General features: G+C 33.4%; 1 protein-coding gene across 9 annotated transcripts in view; it reads right to left on the bottom strand.

The window, feature by feature from the left end:
* Positions 1–17794, bottom strand: part of SSBP2 (single stranded DNA binding protein 2) — a 308327-nt gene that overhangs the window by 179816 nt on the left and 110717 nt on the right. For 8 of the 9 annotated variants that reach the window (XM_053907236.1, XM_019462852.2, XM_019462850.2 and 5 more), the window contains one exon: positions 16912–16996. The exons of the other annotated variant lie outside the window; for it this stretch is intronic. In XM_053907236.1, coding sequence (XP_053763211.1) covers positions 16912–16996 — 85 coding nt within the window. The remainder of the gene's footprint in view (positions 1–16911; positions 16997–17794) is intronic. 9 annotated transcript variants of the gene reach the window in all.

The raw sequence follows: 17794 nt of genomic DNA, 5'->3' as shown, positions 1-17794 counted from the left end.
CTTGTCCACCCACCAGCTGATACTATGTCCTTTTCTTTTTGTTACAGTAGCACCCCACTTTCAGATACTAAGTACTATTCTCATTATCTATTGCTGTATAACAAACCTTCCCAAAGTTAGTAGCAGATAAAATAACAACTTTTTTTATTATGCTCATGGGTCATGTAGTTCAGAACTTTGGACAGTGAACAGTAGAAATGGCCATCTCTACAGACTCTGGGATATCTGTGCCTCAGCTGGGAAAACTCAAACAGCTAAGGACTTCTTCATTAATGGCTTCTTCACTAATGGCTCTTCCTCAGACGACTGGAAGGTGGAGACACTGCTAATCTTGGGACTGCATTTCTTATAGAACGGTGATACAGCTTTAAGAGGGAGCATCCTGAGAAGCAATGGCTGAAAAGCAAGCATTCCAAGATACCAAAGCAAAAGATGCAAGACTTCTTCTGACCGAGCCTCAGAAGTCACATAGCATCACTTCCCTCATATTTTACTGATTACAAGCAAGTCACTAAGGTCAGCTCAGATTCAAGGGAAAGGAAATTGGACTCCACCTCTTGATGGAAGAGTGGCAAGGTCACAAGCAGAAGAATATGGGGGATGGGAGATACTGTCACCATCTTTGAAAAGTGTAAAAAGTCACAATGGATATGAAAAGATTGATCAGGCTCAAGAGGAAAAAAGTTGAGGCTTCAACCAGTAACAGCTCTCCTGAAATGATAACAATATGTATAATAAAAACAAAACTACAATCATTTCTCAAAAAACTTAAAAACTAGAAATTATGACAATTATTTGTTATTGGGTTCACCATTTAACATAAAACTGTGTTTTTATTAGTTAAATTTTATGAAAACACTTCTGTGGCCTCTATACTATCATTTTGAAAAAGTATATACAATGAACATATACAAATAAGGCTCTAAGTGTTCTTCTGAATAGCTTAATGTTATTAAACAATTTACACAAAATTTGAACCTAGTAATGAAAATATGTATATCCCATCATTCAAAATAATTTACCACATTGCACATGAGGAAAAAAACATGTTTGGTTTTTTGTTTGCCTGTTTTTTTTGTTTGTTTTTTTTAAGTAAGCTCTACACCCAATGTGGGGCTTGAACTCACAACCTTGAGATCAAGAGTCACATGCTCTACAGACTGAGCGAGGCAGGCACTCCAAAACATGTACTGTAAAGTATAAAAGATGAGTGGACTATTGAAAAAATATAATTTACTACTATTTTCTCTGTCCAGAAACACTACATATCTACCATAATCACAATTCATCAATAAGGTGGCCATTATCTTAATACTCACAATGATCACAATTATTTTATGTATCATTAGGAAGAGAGAAAAATACTGCCAGATAATTAGATCATGGCATGAAACTCTCTTAGTTGTTCATGAGATGCATATCCATTTCAGAGCTGTTTAAAAACACATGTATTTTTTTTTAAGACATTAATGTTTAAATATGGTGCTCATTGACTTAATAGGAAGGATGCTATTATATAAAATCTTCACAATTCAATTGATCATGAGTATAAATGTTGTGATATCTCTACTTGTTTTTGCATAGTGTGTTGATATAGCAAAAAACAAGATTTTTCTTGGTAAATCACTTGACTTATAACCTGAGAAGAAATTCTTAAATTTTAGATACATTCTTAATACATCATCAAATAAGTTTGATAAAATGTGGTATCGTTTGTACTGATCTTATTAAAGTAATATCAGGAAAATCCACGAGAAAAACAGCTTTAAAATTAAAAGGGGAGAGGAGTTTTCTAAAATTATTGGAAATGACTAGCAGGCAGGAAGTTACAGATTGTCTTTTTCATTCTGAAAATTGTTAGTTGCTCCAAAGACAAAATCTTTTCTATTTTTTTTTTTTTTCTGAGCACAGGGCATAGGTATGGTAAATTAAACTCTATAAACTAAATGTCAAATATAAACATGGTACATTAGTTTGCATAGTCTTGCTTATATTTTTAATAAGCCAAATAAATAAATTTGGCCACAAGGCTACCATAATTTCAAATCTAGGTAAAGTGGTAACAAAGGCCTTAAACACTAAATATTTTAATTCATAATACAAAACAAAATATCTCAACAGCTTTAAAATTTAAATATTTCATACAGATACGCACTGATGATCAGATCTTTTTAATGACATCACTGAATATACAAGATATTATAAAATACATTGTAGGGGTACATGGGTGGCTCAGTCAGTTAAGCATCCAACTCTTGATTTTCAGTTCAGGTCATGATCTCATGGTCCTGAGATCGAGCCTCATGTCAGGCTCCATGCTGGGTGTGGAACCTGCTTGGGATTCTCTCTCCCTCTGCCCCTCCCCTGCTTAAGCATGTGCACACACTCACGCTCTCTCTCTCAAGAATATATGTATATGTATGTATATACATACATATAGTAAATAATATATATATATATATATATATATATATATATTATTTCTCATTGAAAATGAAAATACTAACTGAGAAATCTAACAGTATCTCCTCCAATCTTTCAAAATGATAAAAATGTACTTTTTACTTATCTTTTAATATTCTGGACCAGTTAATTAAAGGGCATTTTTGGGGTACCTGGGTGTTTCAGTCGGTTGAATGTCCAGCTCTTGGTTTCAGCTCAGGTCTGATTTCACGATTCCTGGGCCCCACCTGGGCTCCACACTGCCGGTGAGGAGCCTACTTGGAATAATATCCCTCCTCCTTCTGCCCCTCCCCAACTTGTGCCCATGCTCTCTGTCAAAATAAATAAATAACTAAAAAAATAAATAAATAAAGAGCATTTTTTTCTCCACTTAAAATGAAAAGACACAAAGATCTCATGTGATAAGAATTTTAAGTATTTTAAATGAATCTGATCAATATTTACCTATATATTTGAATTAAAGTGCTGAATTTTTTTTTCTCATTAGAACATTAGTTTAATATATAAATTAACCTTTGACTTTCAGAGCTTTCCTAAATATCAAGGTCTTATCCTTGATTCCTATTCTCTTCCTTTCTCTAAATTTCATTATGTAGAATTAAATCTTCTAAAAAATATTTTATTAAATAGAATTTGTATTTCTTGTTATTTATTTTAAAAGGTGATCCTCCCTCAGAAGATTCTTTAACAACAAAAAAAAAACCCCCAAAAAACACAACTTCCTCTTTTTAAATAAAAAATTACAAAAATAAAAACCTTAAATTGAATTACCTTATGAATTAACTCTGACTCAACTCATTGATTCTCCAAAACAGAAAGACAGCTCTTATATTTTTATTCTTGACAGCACCACTAGAGTAAAGTAAGTATCTATCTACTTATACTTTACTCAAGGGAAAAATATGCACAATTTTTTCTCTACAAATATTTAATAACAAGATCTATTATTCCTTCTTTGGATTTCTAATTAATTTCTATTATTGGGTAAAAATTAATTAACTAACTAATTAAAAGGGCTTTAGCAAAATTGCAGTCTTTAAAAAGTCCTCAATTTTTTTAAAATCCAAATTAAGTAAATCAACTCTATTTCCCTAAACACCTCCCATTATTGCTATTTTAGTCTTTTGATATGAGTAAGGTAAGCAACAGCTGCTTTTGTTCCAGATAGATATTAAAAGCCCATGAGAATGACATACACATTTAAATTACACAAAACTATATATAATTATCACTTCTTAAATTTCGTAAAAGAAGAAAAAAAATCCTACTGGCTCTTTTTTACTTCAAAGAAAATTACTGAGATAAATTTTTTGTTTGTTTTAATTCAGCCTTGCTATGACTTTAACTCTAAAAGTTTTTAAAAAGAATAAGAAAGGGAAAATATTTTAAGCTAATAATCTGATTCAAAAGAAAATCAGAACGCAGACAGCCTATCTCACACTTTAAATATATAATGTGGACAATTTACCTACGTTGGAATAGTTAGGAAAGTCCTCACTGAACAGGCAGAATTTTACTTGTATGATTTGTTATGCAAAGGATTTAAGAGGATAGCCTATCTTTTTCCATGGGTAGAAACTGCTTAAGTTTATCAATGTTTAATAGAATTCAAATTTGGAAAAGAAGCCCAGGAGTTTGATTCAGAGAATGTCTGGGAAACAATCGGAACAGGAAGGTCCCTAAGCAAGAGGAATCATTTTTGTTCTAGAAACAAGCATCTCTCAGATAAGAAAGAGGCCTCAGTATATGATCTAACTGGATGAACCACTTTGACACAGAAAAGTATAGGAGCTGGTCAAGAGCAAGTGAAGATGGTAATAAAAAGCAGAAAGTTTCCCTCAGTAACACTGCCAAGAAACTGAAGAAACTAATACCAAACATTCATTGAAAACACAAAAGCCTAGTTTCTCTCACCAGCAGAATTAGCCTGGAAGTCTCAGCAAGTGAACAAGCTGATGGAAAACTAAATGTTAGGCCCTGAAGGGGCAGGAAAAGAACCTTTGAGGGACGGTCAGCTAGCAAAGTGCCCTCCTTATTCATTGCGCCCTCCAGGAGAGACCATTTAGAAAGTGAGAGGTTTCCAAGCACACCACAAGTTCTAAAGGACCAGGCAGAGGTGCCAGCTCAAACCTACCTTGGTCTGAACTTGAGCTCTCAAGCAATCAAGACAGGAGTTAGGTAAGAATGATTCCCAAATAGGAGACTTAAAATGCCCCACCCACTCCACTCCCCCACCCCACCAGCCCCTCAAGTAAGTAAATGTAAATAAGTAATCTCACTGGGAATGTGGACATGGAGATGAAACCAAGTAACTTCTATTTATATTTCAAACATAAAATCCTGCTGAGATTCCCAATTCTCTGCAAACTTCCCAGTGTTCATATTGTTACTTTATGTATGTCTCTGTAGTGAATAAAATTAAAATCCTAGACATAAAGAAAGGAGTAGGCCCTGTGGAAGGAAAAACTGAGAAAGGAAAATAGTGAATAAAGATCAAAGGTTATGTTTATCGTCTGGAAAAGATAAAAGAGTACATAGGAAGGTGACCTGTGATAGGACAGGTTTACAGATTTAATTTATAGCAAGCTCCCAATGTCCTTTCACAAGAATATCTCAGGTTAGAGAAAAAAGGAAAGAAGATAGTCTAGTGTATGGGGCTATCTATTGATGCGATTTGCACAAGGAAAACATCCCCATAATTTCTAATACACATTAAAGTGTCCTATTGTAAGCAATACAGAAGTCATTTTTGATATCTAAAGATTTTCCATTTCTCTTATGTATTTGGGCTTTTGTCCATAATAAAAATTATAATATGAATTCAGCTCTGAAATATTTTCCTTTATTTTCTCTTTTCATATCTATCTCAGAGCTGACAAACCAAGGATAATGATGATAGGAGGGCTAAGATAAGGTGATACGGAAGATAAGGTAATGATCAAGGAAAAGCAAGAAAAAGGAATACTGAATGGGTCATATATGAGCAGTATAATGTTCCCATGGAAGTAGGGCACTTCGTTTAGAAATACCATGCCTTGGGGCGCCTGGGTGGCTTGGTCGGTTAAGCGTCCTACTTCGGCTCAGGTCATGATCTCGCGGCCCGTGAGTTCAAGCCCCGCGTCGGGCTCTGTGCTGACCGCTCAGAGCCTGGAGCCTGTTTCAGATTCTGTGTCTCCCTCTCTCTCTGCCCCTCCCCTGTTCATGCTCTGTCTCTGTCTCAAAAATAAATAAACGTTAAAAAAAATTATTAAAAAAAAAAAAAATAGAAATACCATGCCTCAAGAATGTAGATTCCTTCATCAAATATTAATTGAGTACCAATTAAGTATAAGACACTAGACTACAAAATTGAACATGATATATTTTTACAGCCTATATGTTTACTTCCCTTAGTTATGAGAACTTTTACATTGCTCTTAATAAGCAATTCAATACATGATCGCTAAAACAAAGTTGTAATGAAGAAAGAGAGCTAACATATAGAGATTTCCCTATTAATCTAAGTTTCAAAAACTTCTGGAAGAAGTCATGGATCATTTAAGTCCATTTAGTTTTCCTCCTAAATCTGAATCTACTTCTCCCCCTATACAATACATGACTGCTTTCTAAAATGAAATTGTGGCCTATAAAGATCATTCAGGCATTGACAATGCTTGAGTCTTAAGTCTTGCTTCAAAAACCATAAACAGCTTTTGAATATCTTAGGAACTCAACATAGTACATTAATACCAAACAAATTTTATTAGTTGCCCTAGAGTTCAAATTAGAAGGACCTGAACTAGTGAACAGATTTGAGAAATTTCCTGGGCTATATAGAACACACCAGGCAAGCTATCTAAGTGAGTCTACCCTTAGTGTGTTAAGTGTTTACCTTTCACTGAGTTGTACTTTCCCCTTGTCTTAATGTTAGCTCCTTCCTTCCTATCACCCCCTAAATGTGAGCTTTTTTTTTTTTAATAAATTTCCATCCCCAGGCCTCAATTCTTTTTCTTTTTTTTAATGTTTATTTATTTTTGAGAGAAAGAGAGAGAACAAGATGGGAAAGGGCAGAGAGAGGGAGGCAGAGGATCCGAAGCAAGAGAGCTCGATGTGGCACTCAAGCTCACAAATTGTGAGCCCAGGCCTCAATTCTTAACTCACCTTTTTTCTCTCATTATTAAACCCATTCTTATAGCTGAATACACTTTCTCTATGTTCTTCCTTCCAAATTTCAGATTTCTGCTAATGGCATCACAAAGTCCATCGGTAGTGTTGACTACAAATTTAAAAAATTTTTATGTCTTCCTTGATTCTTACAACTCTTCTTTATTATCCTTCATTTTCATCTTTCATTTTCAATTTCAATTGCTGCTACCCTCATTCGAAGGCTTTTCAGCTCTTACCAAGACTGTTAGGAAAGCCTCTCCCCAGTTTTCACCTTTAGTCCTTTCCCTTTCTTCAGTTCCTCTCACACAATGCCCTCATATTAATCGTTCTAAAATATAATTTACTATTTTTTGAATATGCTCAAAAAATGATTCTCCATTGCAGGCATAACAAAAGTTTCATCTAGTATAGTTGAAATAGTTATCAGTGAATATTTGGAAAACCTGAGTTTTCCTCACAAAACCTTGCTCAACTTTTAAACAATGGCATATCATTTACTTCTCTGGGTACCAAATTCCCTATCTAGTAAAATAAGTAGGTTGGACCAAATAAGCATTTTGAAACTCTTTTATTTTAAATTGTTGGACTGTTTTGGGTTCTGACACTGGCAATATATAAAAAATAAAGAGACACAGAGATAGAGAGACAGAGATGCTTATTTAAGAGTCTTACCAAGAACCCATAAGGAAGAGTTCTTGAACCCTGCAGGCGGTAAAGGAAGACAGATGCAGAAACAGCTGTGAAAGGCTGTTGTGACATGATAAAGACTTGAACTTAAGCGTCTGCAGTGAGATTAGAGAGGAGAAGACATGCATAAGGAATGTTTAGGCAATAGATTTGACTGGTTTGGATGACTAGTCAAGGACAAAGGAGAACAATCACCGGGATTAAAAAAAGATTCATTTATGGCACGCGTAATGACTTAAATGGAGATTCATTCCATTTAATTAGAAAGAGAAAATTGAAAGAAATGGGAAAGGAGAACTAAACTGCTTCAGTTAAAACAGAAGAGGCCAAGAGCCTCTCCTCTAGGGTGTTCTCTTCCTTCTCACCTCTAGGCCAAGAGTCTGGGAAACTCAACATAAAAGCAATGACAGGATAATTTCATAGTGTTCTCACAGTTTTAAAATTTTACTATCTGTTAGCTAAGCATTAATCCTGTGTTTGATTTTTCTACTCCATAGTCAAACAGCTCTGCTTACTATTCCCTAAATACACCTTATATTTTTCCAATGTCAACCTGTTTCTCTGATATACCCTCACACACATCTCTTCTCATCCAAATCCTAGTTGTCATTCAAAAGTCAGTGCACATTCAGATTATTTAAACTCATACAGTATAACAGGTATTATCTATATTATACTCCTAACAACTAACTCATGATATATAGTTCATATACCTGTCCAAATTATGAATCCCTAGAGAGAGAAATATTTATGTCTCTGCCTCTTACACAGCCTCAAAGTAACTTGTATATAAATGGGTTCTCAAAAAAGAGTAAATAAAGAAATGACAGAATGATTCTAAGTTATATCTACCAAAATCACTCGTCTCAGTGATAATTCTGCATAGAATTACACTGATGAATAGTTGTACACCTTTCTTCTTTAAAAATCTAGATATTTTAATGTATCACTATCTATCTATCTATCTATCTATCTATTTATTTATTATTGAGAGAGAGCGAGCGAGCAGGGGAAAGGGGCAGAGGGAGAGAGACAGAACCCAAAGTATACTTCATGCACAGCACAGAGCCCGATGCAGGGCTCAGTCCCACAACCCTGGGATCATGATCTAAGCTGAAATCAAGAGTCAGATGCTCAACTGACTGAGCCACCCAGGCATTCCAAAATACCACACATTTTAAAGTTAAAGTTTGACTTTCATAAGAAAAATCATAAAAACCACTTAAAAAATATCTGTACCTTCTTTTTGAAGAGATGGTGACAATTTCCTTTTAGAAAGTTCAAAGATTCAGAAGTTAGCACCTAAACTTTGACAACTGACAACATCTATCTACTGTGGCTGGCTGCAAATAACTCCCTGTATTATAATAGTAGTTGTTTGTGGTTTTAAACCCAAGAGACAGAGTAAAGTATCAGGTCATATTTATGTGTGTGTGTGTGTGGGGGGGGGGGGGGTTGGGGAAGCCCTTTATACTCAAAATAAATGGAATCAAATTTATAAATATTTCATGAAGTCTGAAAATAGATAACACATTCTTATTCATACAAAATAGCATGTCACATCATTATAGCCCTGCCCATTAATTCTTGGCTAAGTAACTAATTTTTTTTAATTTCTAGTATATATTCAAAGATACAACACCTAAATTTGTGAGGCACTTATTTTTTTTACAAAAGAGATGTGGACCCCTAACCTCACTACCAATGCCCACAAAATCCAAGAAATACAATAATAATTAAAAACTAGATTGGGGTAAATTACACATGATTTTTTCCAGTATTTTTAATTTTTTGCCCTCTTATCAAAGGGAAAAGGAATAAAAACAAGGTAAGACTTTCATAAAGTTGTATTAAGTTGTCTACAAAATACAGCAATTTTGGGGAGGACTTTTTTTGTTGTTGTGTAAAGATTTAATTTTTAAGTAACTGCTACACCCAACATGAGGCTGGAACTCACAATCCCAAGACCAAGAGTCACACACTCTACCAACTGAGTTGGCCAGATGCCCCCCAAAATATACCAATTTTAAATCAAGTTGTGTAACATATAAACAGAAAACAAAGTGGCTACAGAAATATTACACTACAAATCTAAAGTATTTAGACACATTTTGTTTTTCCTTTTAAAAACCTCTAAAATAACTTATTTCATATGACTTTTAAATTTATGAATTTCATATCTCTAATAGTACATTAGAATTATGTATTATTTTTGAAAGAGTATCCTATTTCTATCAGTTTTGCTTTTATGTTATTACTCTATGGCAACATAATCACAGGTAGTATAATATCAGCATTAAAAATAGTAAAGAAGGGGCACCTGGGTGGCTCAGTCAGTTAAGTGCCTGACTTCAGCTCAGGTCATGATCCCGTGCTTAGTGGATTCAAGCCCCAAATCAGGCTCTGTCCTGACAGCATGAAGCGTACTTGAATTTTCTCTCTCTCTCTCTCTCTCTCTCTCTCTCTCTCTCTCTCTCCCTCTCTGCCCCTTCCCTGCTTATGCTCTCTGTTTCAAAATAAATAAACATCTAAAAAAAAAAAAGATGAAATTCCTTTAAACCATATACTTTGAAAAAATATTTTTCACAATGAAACAAGCTGTCAATAAAGTCATACTTATGTTTATCTCTTTTCCATATTAGTTTCTCCATTTATTTCTTTAAGGATTTTGTAGTATCTATCTAATGCTAGAAATTATGGTGTAAATTTTTTTTAAGTTTATTTATTTATTTTGAGGGGGTGTAGGGGCTGACAGAGAGGGAGAGAGAGAATCCCAAGCAGGTTCCCCATTGTCAGCACTGAGCTCAATGCCAGGCTTGACTCAGGGCTTAATCTCATGAACCATGAGACCATTACCTGAGCCGAAATCAAGAGTCCGACGCTTAACCAACTGAGCCACCCATGTTATAAAATATTTTTAAGTAGAATTCTTCCAAAATGCCTATACTTTTTTTGCTTGTCTCCTATTATTCATGTCTTCTATCAAATGACTGACATAACATATTGCCCTACAGGAAATCCCCAGGATCAAAAGAAATAAGAAACATAGCTGATATAGTTATCTGCAGTACTTTGAAGCCACCCAGAAGCATTCCTAGGCACAGTGACAAGCTGGGATTACAGACACACAGATACCACATGTAAAGTGGTAGACGTGCTTCTTCAAATGGACACAGCTTACACAAAAACACACACAAAAAAATAAACTTACCTTATGCTAGAAAGAATATAAGGTGGTTTATAAAGTTTACACATTGCAAAAGAAATTAAACTAGATCCTATCAGAAATGAAAACAATGGTAGAAACAAGACAGCATATAAGGTGAAAAGTGAACCTGTTGAGGTGAACAAATGCGTATATACTGACTGATAAACATTAATACACACCTACAATAGTTTTTATTATCTTAATGGATTTTAAAGGTAAGTTTATGTGTTCCTATCCTATTGAGAACTCTCGTTTAGGGGTGCCTGGGTGGCTCAGGTGGCTAAGCATCCGACTGTGGCTCAGGTCATGATCTCACATGAGTTTAAGCACCCCATGAGGCTCTGTGCTGACAGCTCAGAGCCTGGAGCCTGCTTCAGGTTCTGTGCCTCCCTCTCTCCCTGCCCCTCCTCCACCCATGTTCTGACACTCTCTCTTTCTCAAAAAAAAAAAAAAAAAAAAAAAGAATAAACATTAAAAAAACAACAACTCTACACTGTGTAGGAGAATTATAGCCTAATGTGATACATTAATTTGAGCAGGTATTAATTACAGCTACTATACACTGAAAACAACCCCCATTCGATGTTATGTGTACTTGCCATCTCTCTCCATAGTCTTAAATATACATTCTGACTGATCTAACAATCTAAGACTATAATATGTTTCTCCATGTAATTTACTACTTGACATTTCAAACTTCTTGAGAAAAGATCTCTTTCACTAGATGGTAGCCCATGAGAATAGGGACTGTATCTATTTTGTTCACAGCTAGATTCCCTAGTGCCGTGCCTCCTGAGATATAAAGGCTTTGCTACCTGCTTTGATTCATTTGTTATGTCTTTACAGATTACTGTCTTATCTAAATTTGTTTTGAAATACAAAATGAATAAAGGTAGTATTAAATGACCTTCCTAAAATTACATATCCAGTTACATTCAACTAAAAAATAACAAAAACTTCTTAGATAATATTTTATTTAATCATTCATTTATATAAACACCACACATTATTTGAACATCTCATGTCAGGCACCATGCCGGGCACAGGGGATGAAAAAGACAAGACAAAGCCTCCTCCCTGAGAAAGCTCACCAATCATTAGAGAAAACATTCCATTATAAAAATCTAATATACAGGAATATCAGGGAGGTACACAGAAGATGTTATCATAGCAAAGGGTGTACTTAACTCTCTGCAATAGTTTTTTTTTCTTTTTAGAAAAATGTATTTTTTAAATTGAAGTATAACTGATATATAATATATTAGTTTCAGGTGTGCAAAATGGTGATTTGACATTTATATACATTACAAAATGGTTACCATAAGTGTAGTTACTATCTATCACCACACAAAGTTATTATAAAATTATTGACTATATTCACTATGTTATACTTTCTACAGAAGTATTTTCCTATATAATATGATTATCTGCAAAAACAATTTTCATAAGGTATTAATAAAAACATTATTCTCCTATTGTTTTATTTACATAATATTACATGTTGTGTATCATTTTTTAAAAGTATCCTATCATGACAAACCTATAACATAATCCTTTCTAGAAGTTATAAACATTCTCTTAGGCAAGAATACAAAAATCAGCATCATGTTATCAACAATCACAACTTAAGCCTACAACTTTATCTGAACATTTGAACAACTTAAAACCTCTCCAGTCTACCAGACTTACAGACTACTATATTCTGTTAACATTTATCGAACTATTATTTGACAGACCCCAGGGAAAAACAAACCGAATACTGTGCTCTCCAAGAGCTCATTGTAATAATGTGATTTCATTACCACCACACTAAAGCAATGATATATTTTGGCTCTATCACTGCTTTAGGACAATTAAGGAATCTTCATTCATACCAGAGAACTAAAATTATAATCACTGTATACATTTCTCATTAAGTTTAATAGCATATATTGATACTTTTCTTAGGAAATGAATGAAATTAGAAACGAATTGTTAAATAAAACAACTCTATGTTAATCTGAAGCACAAAAAAAATCTAGTAAATATTAATTAACTCCACGTAAAAGCATTGCCTGTGATTTCAGAGTAAAACAGAAACATACTAATGGGGAGAAAAGAAAAGCTAGTTCAATAAACATTACAAGTTAGCATGTATTAGTTTTAATCATGTGAGGTGATGGCTTACTTTTAATGATAATATTGTAGCATCTAATAATAATTTTACAGCTCAGATAAACCTAGTTTTCACTCAGGATAAAAATTACAGTTCCAAGTTAGTTATCTCCCAGTCATGTGGCAAAATAATGGCTCCATAGTAAAATCTCTATACCCTCTCATACGATAAATTCCTAATTATTTTTTTTTTCAAAAATTTTTTTAACGTTTTTTAATTTTATTTTTGAGACAGAGAGAGACAGAGCATGAACGGGGGAGGGTCAGAGAGAGGGAGACACAGAATCTGAAACAGGCTCCAGGCTCTGAGCTGTCAGCACAGAACCCGACATGGGGCTCGAACTCATGGACGGCGAGATCATGACCTGAGCCGAAGTCGGATGCTTAACCGACCGAGCCACCCAGGCGCCCCGATAAATTCCTAATTATTAAACTTTCCTCCAGCATTTCTGATCTTATTTTCCACTCCCCTCTAGAAAATCAACAGGTAGACATAACTTCACACTATCTACCATAGCAGAGAAGAAACAGATTTGTTTGGAGATCATCACTGTATTTTCCTGCCATCAGTTCTCAAAGAGGAAGCTTAGCAATACCCGTAAATACATTGGAAAATACTGTGTTTATTCCTTTCTAAAGTTAATTACCTTAACTATATTTTAATATCTTGCTATTTTAACATTTTTCAAAATTACAAATATAGAAAAAATACAAAATAAATGTATGGCATTTTTATGAAATATTATAAAGCAAGCACATGGTTATTATAAATTAATCATCACCATGGTCAGGCAAAATAGAATTTTGCCAAATATCTCAAAAGCCTTTTCCATGAGCCCCATCCCAATTATAACCTCTTCCCATTTCCCATATTCTAACTTGTATAATAATCATTTCCTTGTGTTTTCTCTTTGTCACCCAAAAGTGCATGCCTGCACACTATTTACTGTTGATTTCCAAATGTGTCATTATTTTACAAATAGCACTGCATATAGATGCTAAATATTTAATACGTTTTAAATATAAATCCAAGAAGATCAAGGTTTTACTCATCTTAAATGTTTTATTTTGTTTTCACTTTTTCTCACAGGAAGTATGAACAGGTAATTTTTTGAGGGAAAGGGTATGAACATTGCATCAATGATCACTTGGCAAATAAAATAATAGAGTGACAAAAATCCATATTCTAAAGAGGTCAAAAAACAACCCCCTCCCAAAAAAAAATATTAAAATAAAAGCCAAAAATGTTTCTGGGATAATAATTACCAAAAAAAGAGTTTATTAAAAGTTATACAATGACCTAAAAGTTACATCTATTCAGTTTATAGATCTCTCCCTCAATATGTGCACATACAAAAAGCAAAGTCTTTCATAAATGCTTACAGCATATAAAAACACAGAACCACCTCAAATATGTGATATTTTACTAAATTAGTTATATTCTAATTTCGAAGAGACATTGTAAGGTAGTCACTGAAAGGTAAAAGTTTCTCTGTTTTAAAATAAATTTCCCGAATATAAAATTAACTGTAAGTATTTGGAAAATACAGAAAGTATTTTGCATAATCCCAATATCAAAAGGTAATCATTTTTAACATTTTAGCCTATTTTTTAATTAAAAAGATTATTCATTATTCACCTCATTACGCCTCTATCATTTCTTTTAAAAAAGTAGTCTATTTTTCATTATCCATTATCAATCATATAAACAAAGACTATAAAGTAACAAGACTATTTTTTAAACATATGAGAATTTATGCATGCAAGTACTTTTTTATTCTAAAGATGAAGCTCTTGAACAAAATATTTTCAGAATGGTCCTTTGAGAGCTACCTTGAAAGGCAGTAGGTATACATATTAATTACTATTACAGAAATGGTCCCATCATGAACTCTAATAAAGAAATATAGAATTCTAGAATTTTGCCACAATCTTATTGTTTGTTCCTATTTCCCATTTTCTTCCCTGAGTCTTTCAAATTTCTATATCTGCACATTAAACATGAATTGTGTTGATTATTTTCAGAAACTATCTACTATTAAGAAGTCAGGAAATCCTACTCATGAAAATTACCATAAAATTATGCTACAAAAAAATGTATTTCTAAAATCCAATTATAACATAAAATTATGTAAGTCAACCTCTTCACAAACCTTCATTTAAAAGACCATTTTGGAGACATAGTATCACTGAAACTAAACTGGCTTAAAGGTATAATAAAAATGCTGCCTAAAATAAATCAAATCTCTTACTAATATTTAAGATAAAATTAGAAAACATCTGATAAAGCATGTGCTAACATTCATAATGAATTATAAAATCCAAATACTTAATTTTTTTCTAAACTACATTTTTTAGGACCAAATTACATGCTAAGGGATTATTCTTCCTTGAAAATCTATTCTACTTTCAATTGTACTTCTAGCCAATGCTCATGATCAAAAACTTTGGAATTTTAAGTGGGTTTCTAAAGCTAACAAGTGTGAATATTCTCTGAAATACTGAAAATGCCTCATGAATGCAAAATGAATAGGACAATGATGATGAGGATGATGATGAGGAAGAGGTGGAGGAGGAGGCTATGACGATGATTTATCTAATGCTTCTAAGACATGCTAAATTAGTTCAGTATTCTCTGTAAGATCTCTATGGTAAACAGTAGGGTGCATTTTTCTATACAATGGAATTTTGAAAAATTATTTACATAATTAATTCCTTAAAATGTAGATTCACAAATATTATTGTCCTTTGGAGCACAATACTGGCACTATCGAATGCCATCTAGTTGTCAAAATTATTGGGTATTTCAAAAATGTTTCCCATGAATGGCAGGTCAAAGCTAGACATGTCTTTTTGGTGTAGGAGATAGATGAGATGCAAGTATCCCACTCTAGCCAGATTCCTTATCATCATCATGGTTGGATCTCTGCTCTACTTTCTGCCATAAATACTGTGTCCTAGATTCTGCCTTACCTGGATTTTCTCTACATTTTCTTTCCATGCAAAAGCATCCGTTTCACTCACTCACCCAAGAGCTATTGTTTGGTACGGAGCAAGCTTTATGAATACAATCAATGTCAGATGAGGCAAGCACAAGCAGTCACTTTAATCAGCTTAGTACACAGTTAAAGTATTACACAGTCCCTGCCAGATGCCCAAACTTTCCCTTCTCTTCAGCCTGCACACTGTTCCTAGTGCTACTTTTAGGGCTGTAATTCTCCTGGCTATTTCAACTCTTTAGTCTGAGACTGAAGTATGTCATTTGGAAGAACAAGGTCTTTTTCCCTTTTGAGTCCTGGTTTTGGTTTTTAAGGCTATTCACACAGAATGATGTCCCCCTTCTACCAAGTAAACAAATAACAAATAACCCTCTGGTTAAGTTTTAGGTAGTTACCATCAGATATCTCCTCAGGTTCCAGCCCCATTTCCACCTCCTCCAAGCTAAGGACATTGGGTTTCCTTCCTCCCAAACTCAAGATGTCCTTCCTTTATGGTCAATTCTACAAACAGTATTTTCCCAGACCCGTCACAATACTATCTTATTCTTAAATGCAATTTTTCCCTAAAAAAAAAATTTTGTTTTTTTCCCCTCCTATTTTCTACAATTCTACTTCCTAATACCATCAATTCTCTAAAATCACATTTGCAGTTATTCTAACAAAATTCTCAATATACGTCACTTAGCCAGGGACAATCTACTGTCCTCCACTCAGAATTAAAAAATGAAAAAAAGTTTTAAAAATCACATTTTCATTTTTGCATAGCATCTTTTGCTGTTTCCTTTAATTCACAATAAGTTTTAGTTGTAGAAATTAATTCAGTATAGAGGATAGTTTTGATATGTAACCGAAAGGTATAAAAAAGAAGAAAATAGTATCTTTATGTATTTTTTAAATCTTATGTGCAAAAGAGAAACTTATCATTTGTAGTATTCTCATGACTCCTTTTGTAGAATAAAGAATTACTACTTCATTTTTATAAATCTGAAATTTCACAAATCAGGCATGCTTAAAGGTAAAAAAAATGCGTTTAACAACTTGGAATTAAGACTAACCTTGTATCTTAAGCTTTTCAACAAGACAAACACTCATTTGTATTTCGCTTTAAAGTTATAACTCTAATTTTTAAGAAAAAAATAACACCCAGTTTCTTAAAACCAAAGAAAAAGAATAGATGGTCCAATGAATTTTTCAAGAGTAGTGGTTAAAAAGAAAACTAACAATATAATTTAGTTCAATTAAACATTAACTCACATAATCATGGAAGGCTTTTGCTTCACTTGAATGCTCACATGTTTCCCGTCTTTCTGGAGCTGCACAGTAGAGATCCCAAAATACACTAAAAAAGTAATTATGGTAACATTAAGAAAAGCAGATAACACCAAATGAGAGATCAAAATTCCAAAAATAGAAGACATGTATTACTCTTTATACAAAATGTGTTTTCTTCTTCAGGACAAATGTTTCTATGAAAGATTTAAATCAAGCAGGGTTCTTCCTGCAATAACATCTTTCAGAAATAGCTATGTTTCAGAAATGCTAAGATTTTTTTCTAAAAAAAATTAAAACATCTTTTAAACTGTCATTTTAAATTATCTGTTTATATAGCTTAAACACATGATTGAAATAATTACAATGCCTTTCACAGCTTCCCCATAAAAACAACAGTAAATAATATCCTAATTTAATCATTAAAGAATAAAGTGACACATTATTTTTTTTCAAGGTAATTTTGTTTTCCAATTACCAGGCCAATATCCTGACCATTTAATCACACTGTTCAAACAAATACATTTTCCTAAAATATTCTCTTTTTTGTCCTTGCAATTACCAAAATAGGTTAGTAATTTTGAAAATTCAAAAAATCCATGGTCTCTTTTTTCCCCTCCTATTCAGAAACAATGGGAATAAGTAAGGTGGAACCGGTTGGGAAAAATAATTATACTGCTTACAAAATTATGTCTCTGATCATCCTTCCATCAATGAAATTAACAATGAGCATGAGCAAAGGATTCAAATTCAGGAAAGCAAATATCTAGAAACACTGGCAACAAAGGCAATTATACTGATCAACAGAAATCTTTTTTTATTATACATTTCCCACTCTACAGAAATGGAAAATAGACTAATCAATTGG

The sequence above is a fragment of the Panthera pardus genome, unplaced genomic scaffold (assembly GCF_024362965.1).
Source record: "Panthera pardus isolate Hobbes unplaced genomic scaffold, ASM2436296v1 HiC_scaffold_2, whole genome shotgun sequence".
NCBI classification, from domain to species: domain Eukaryota; kingdom Metazoa; phylum Chordata; class Mammalia; order Carnivora; family Felidae; genus Panthera; species Panthera pardus.
This window is presented reverse-complemented; position numbering and strand designations above follow the sequence as displayed.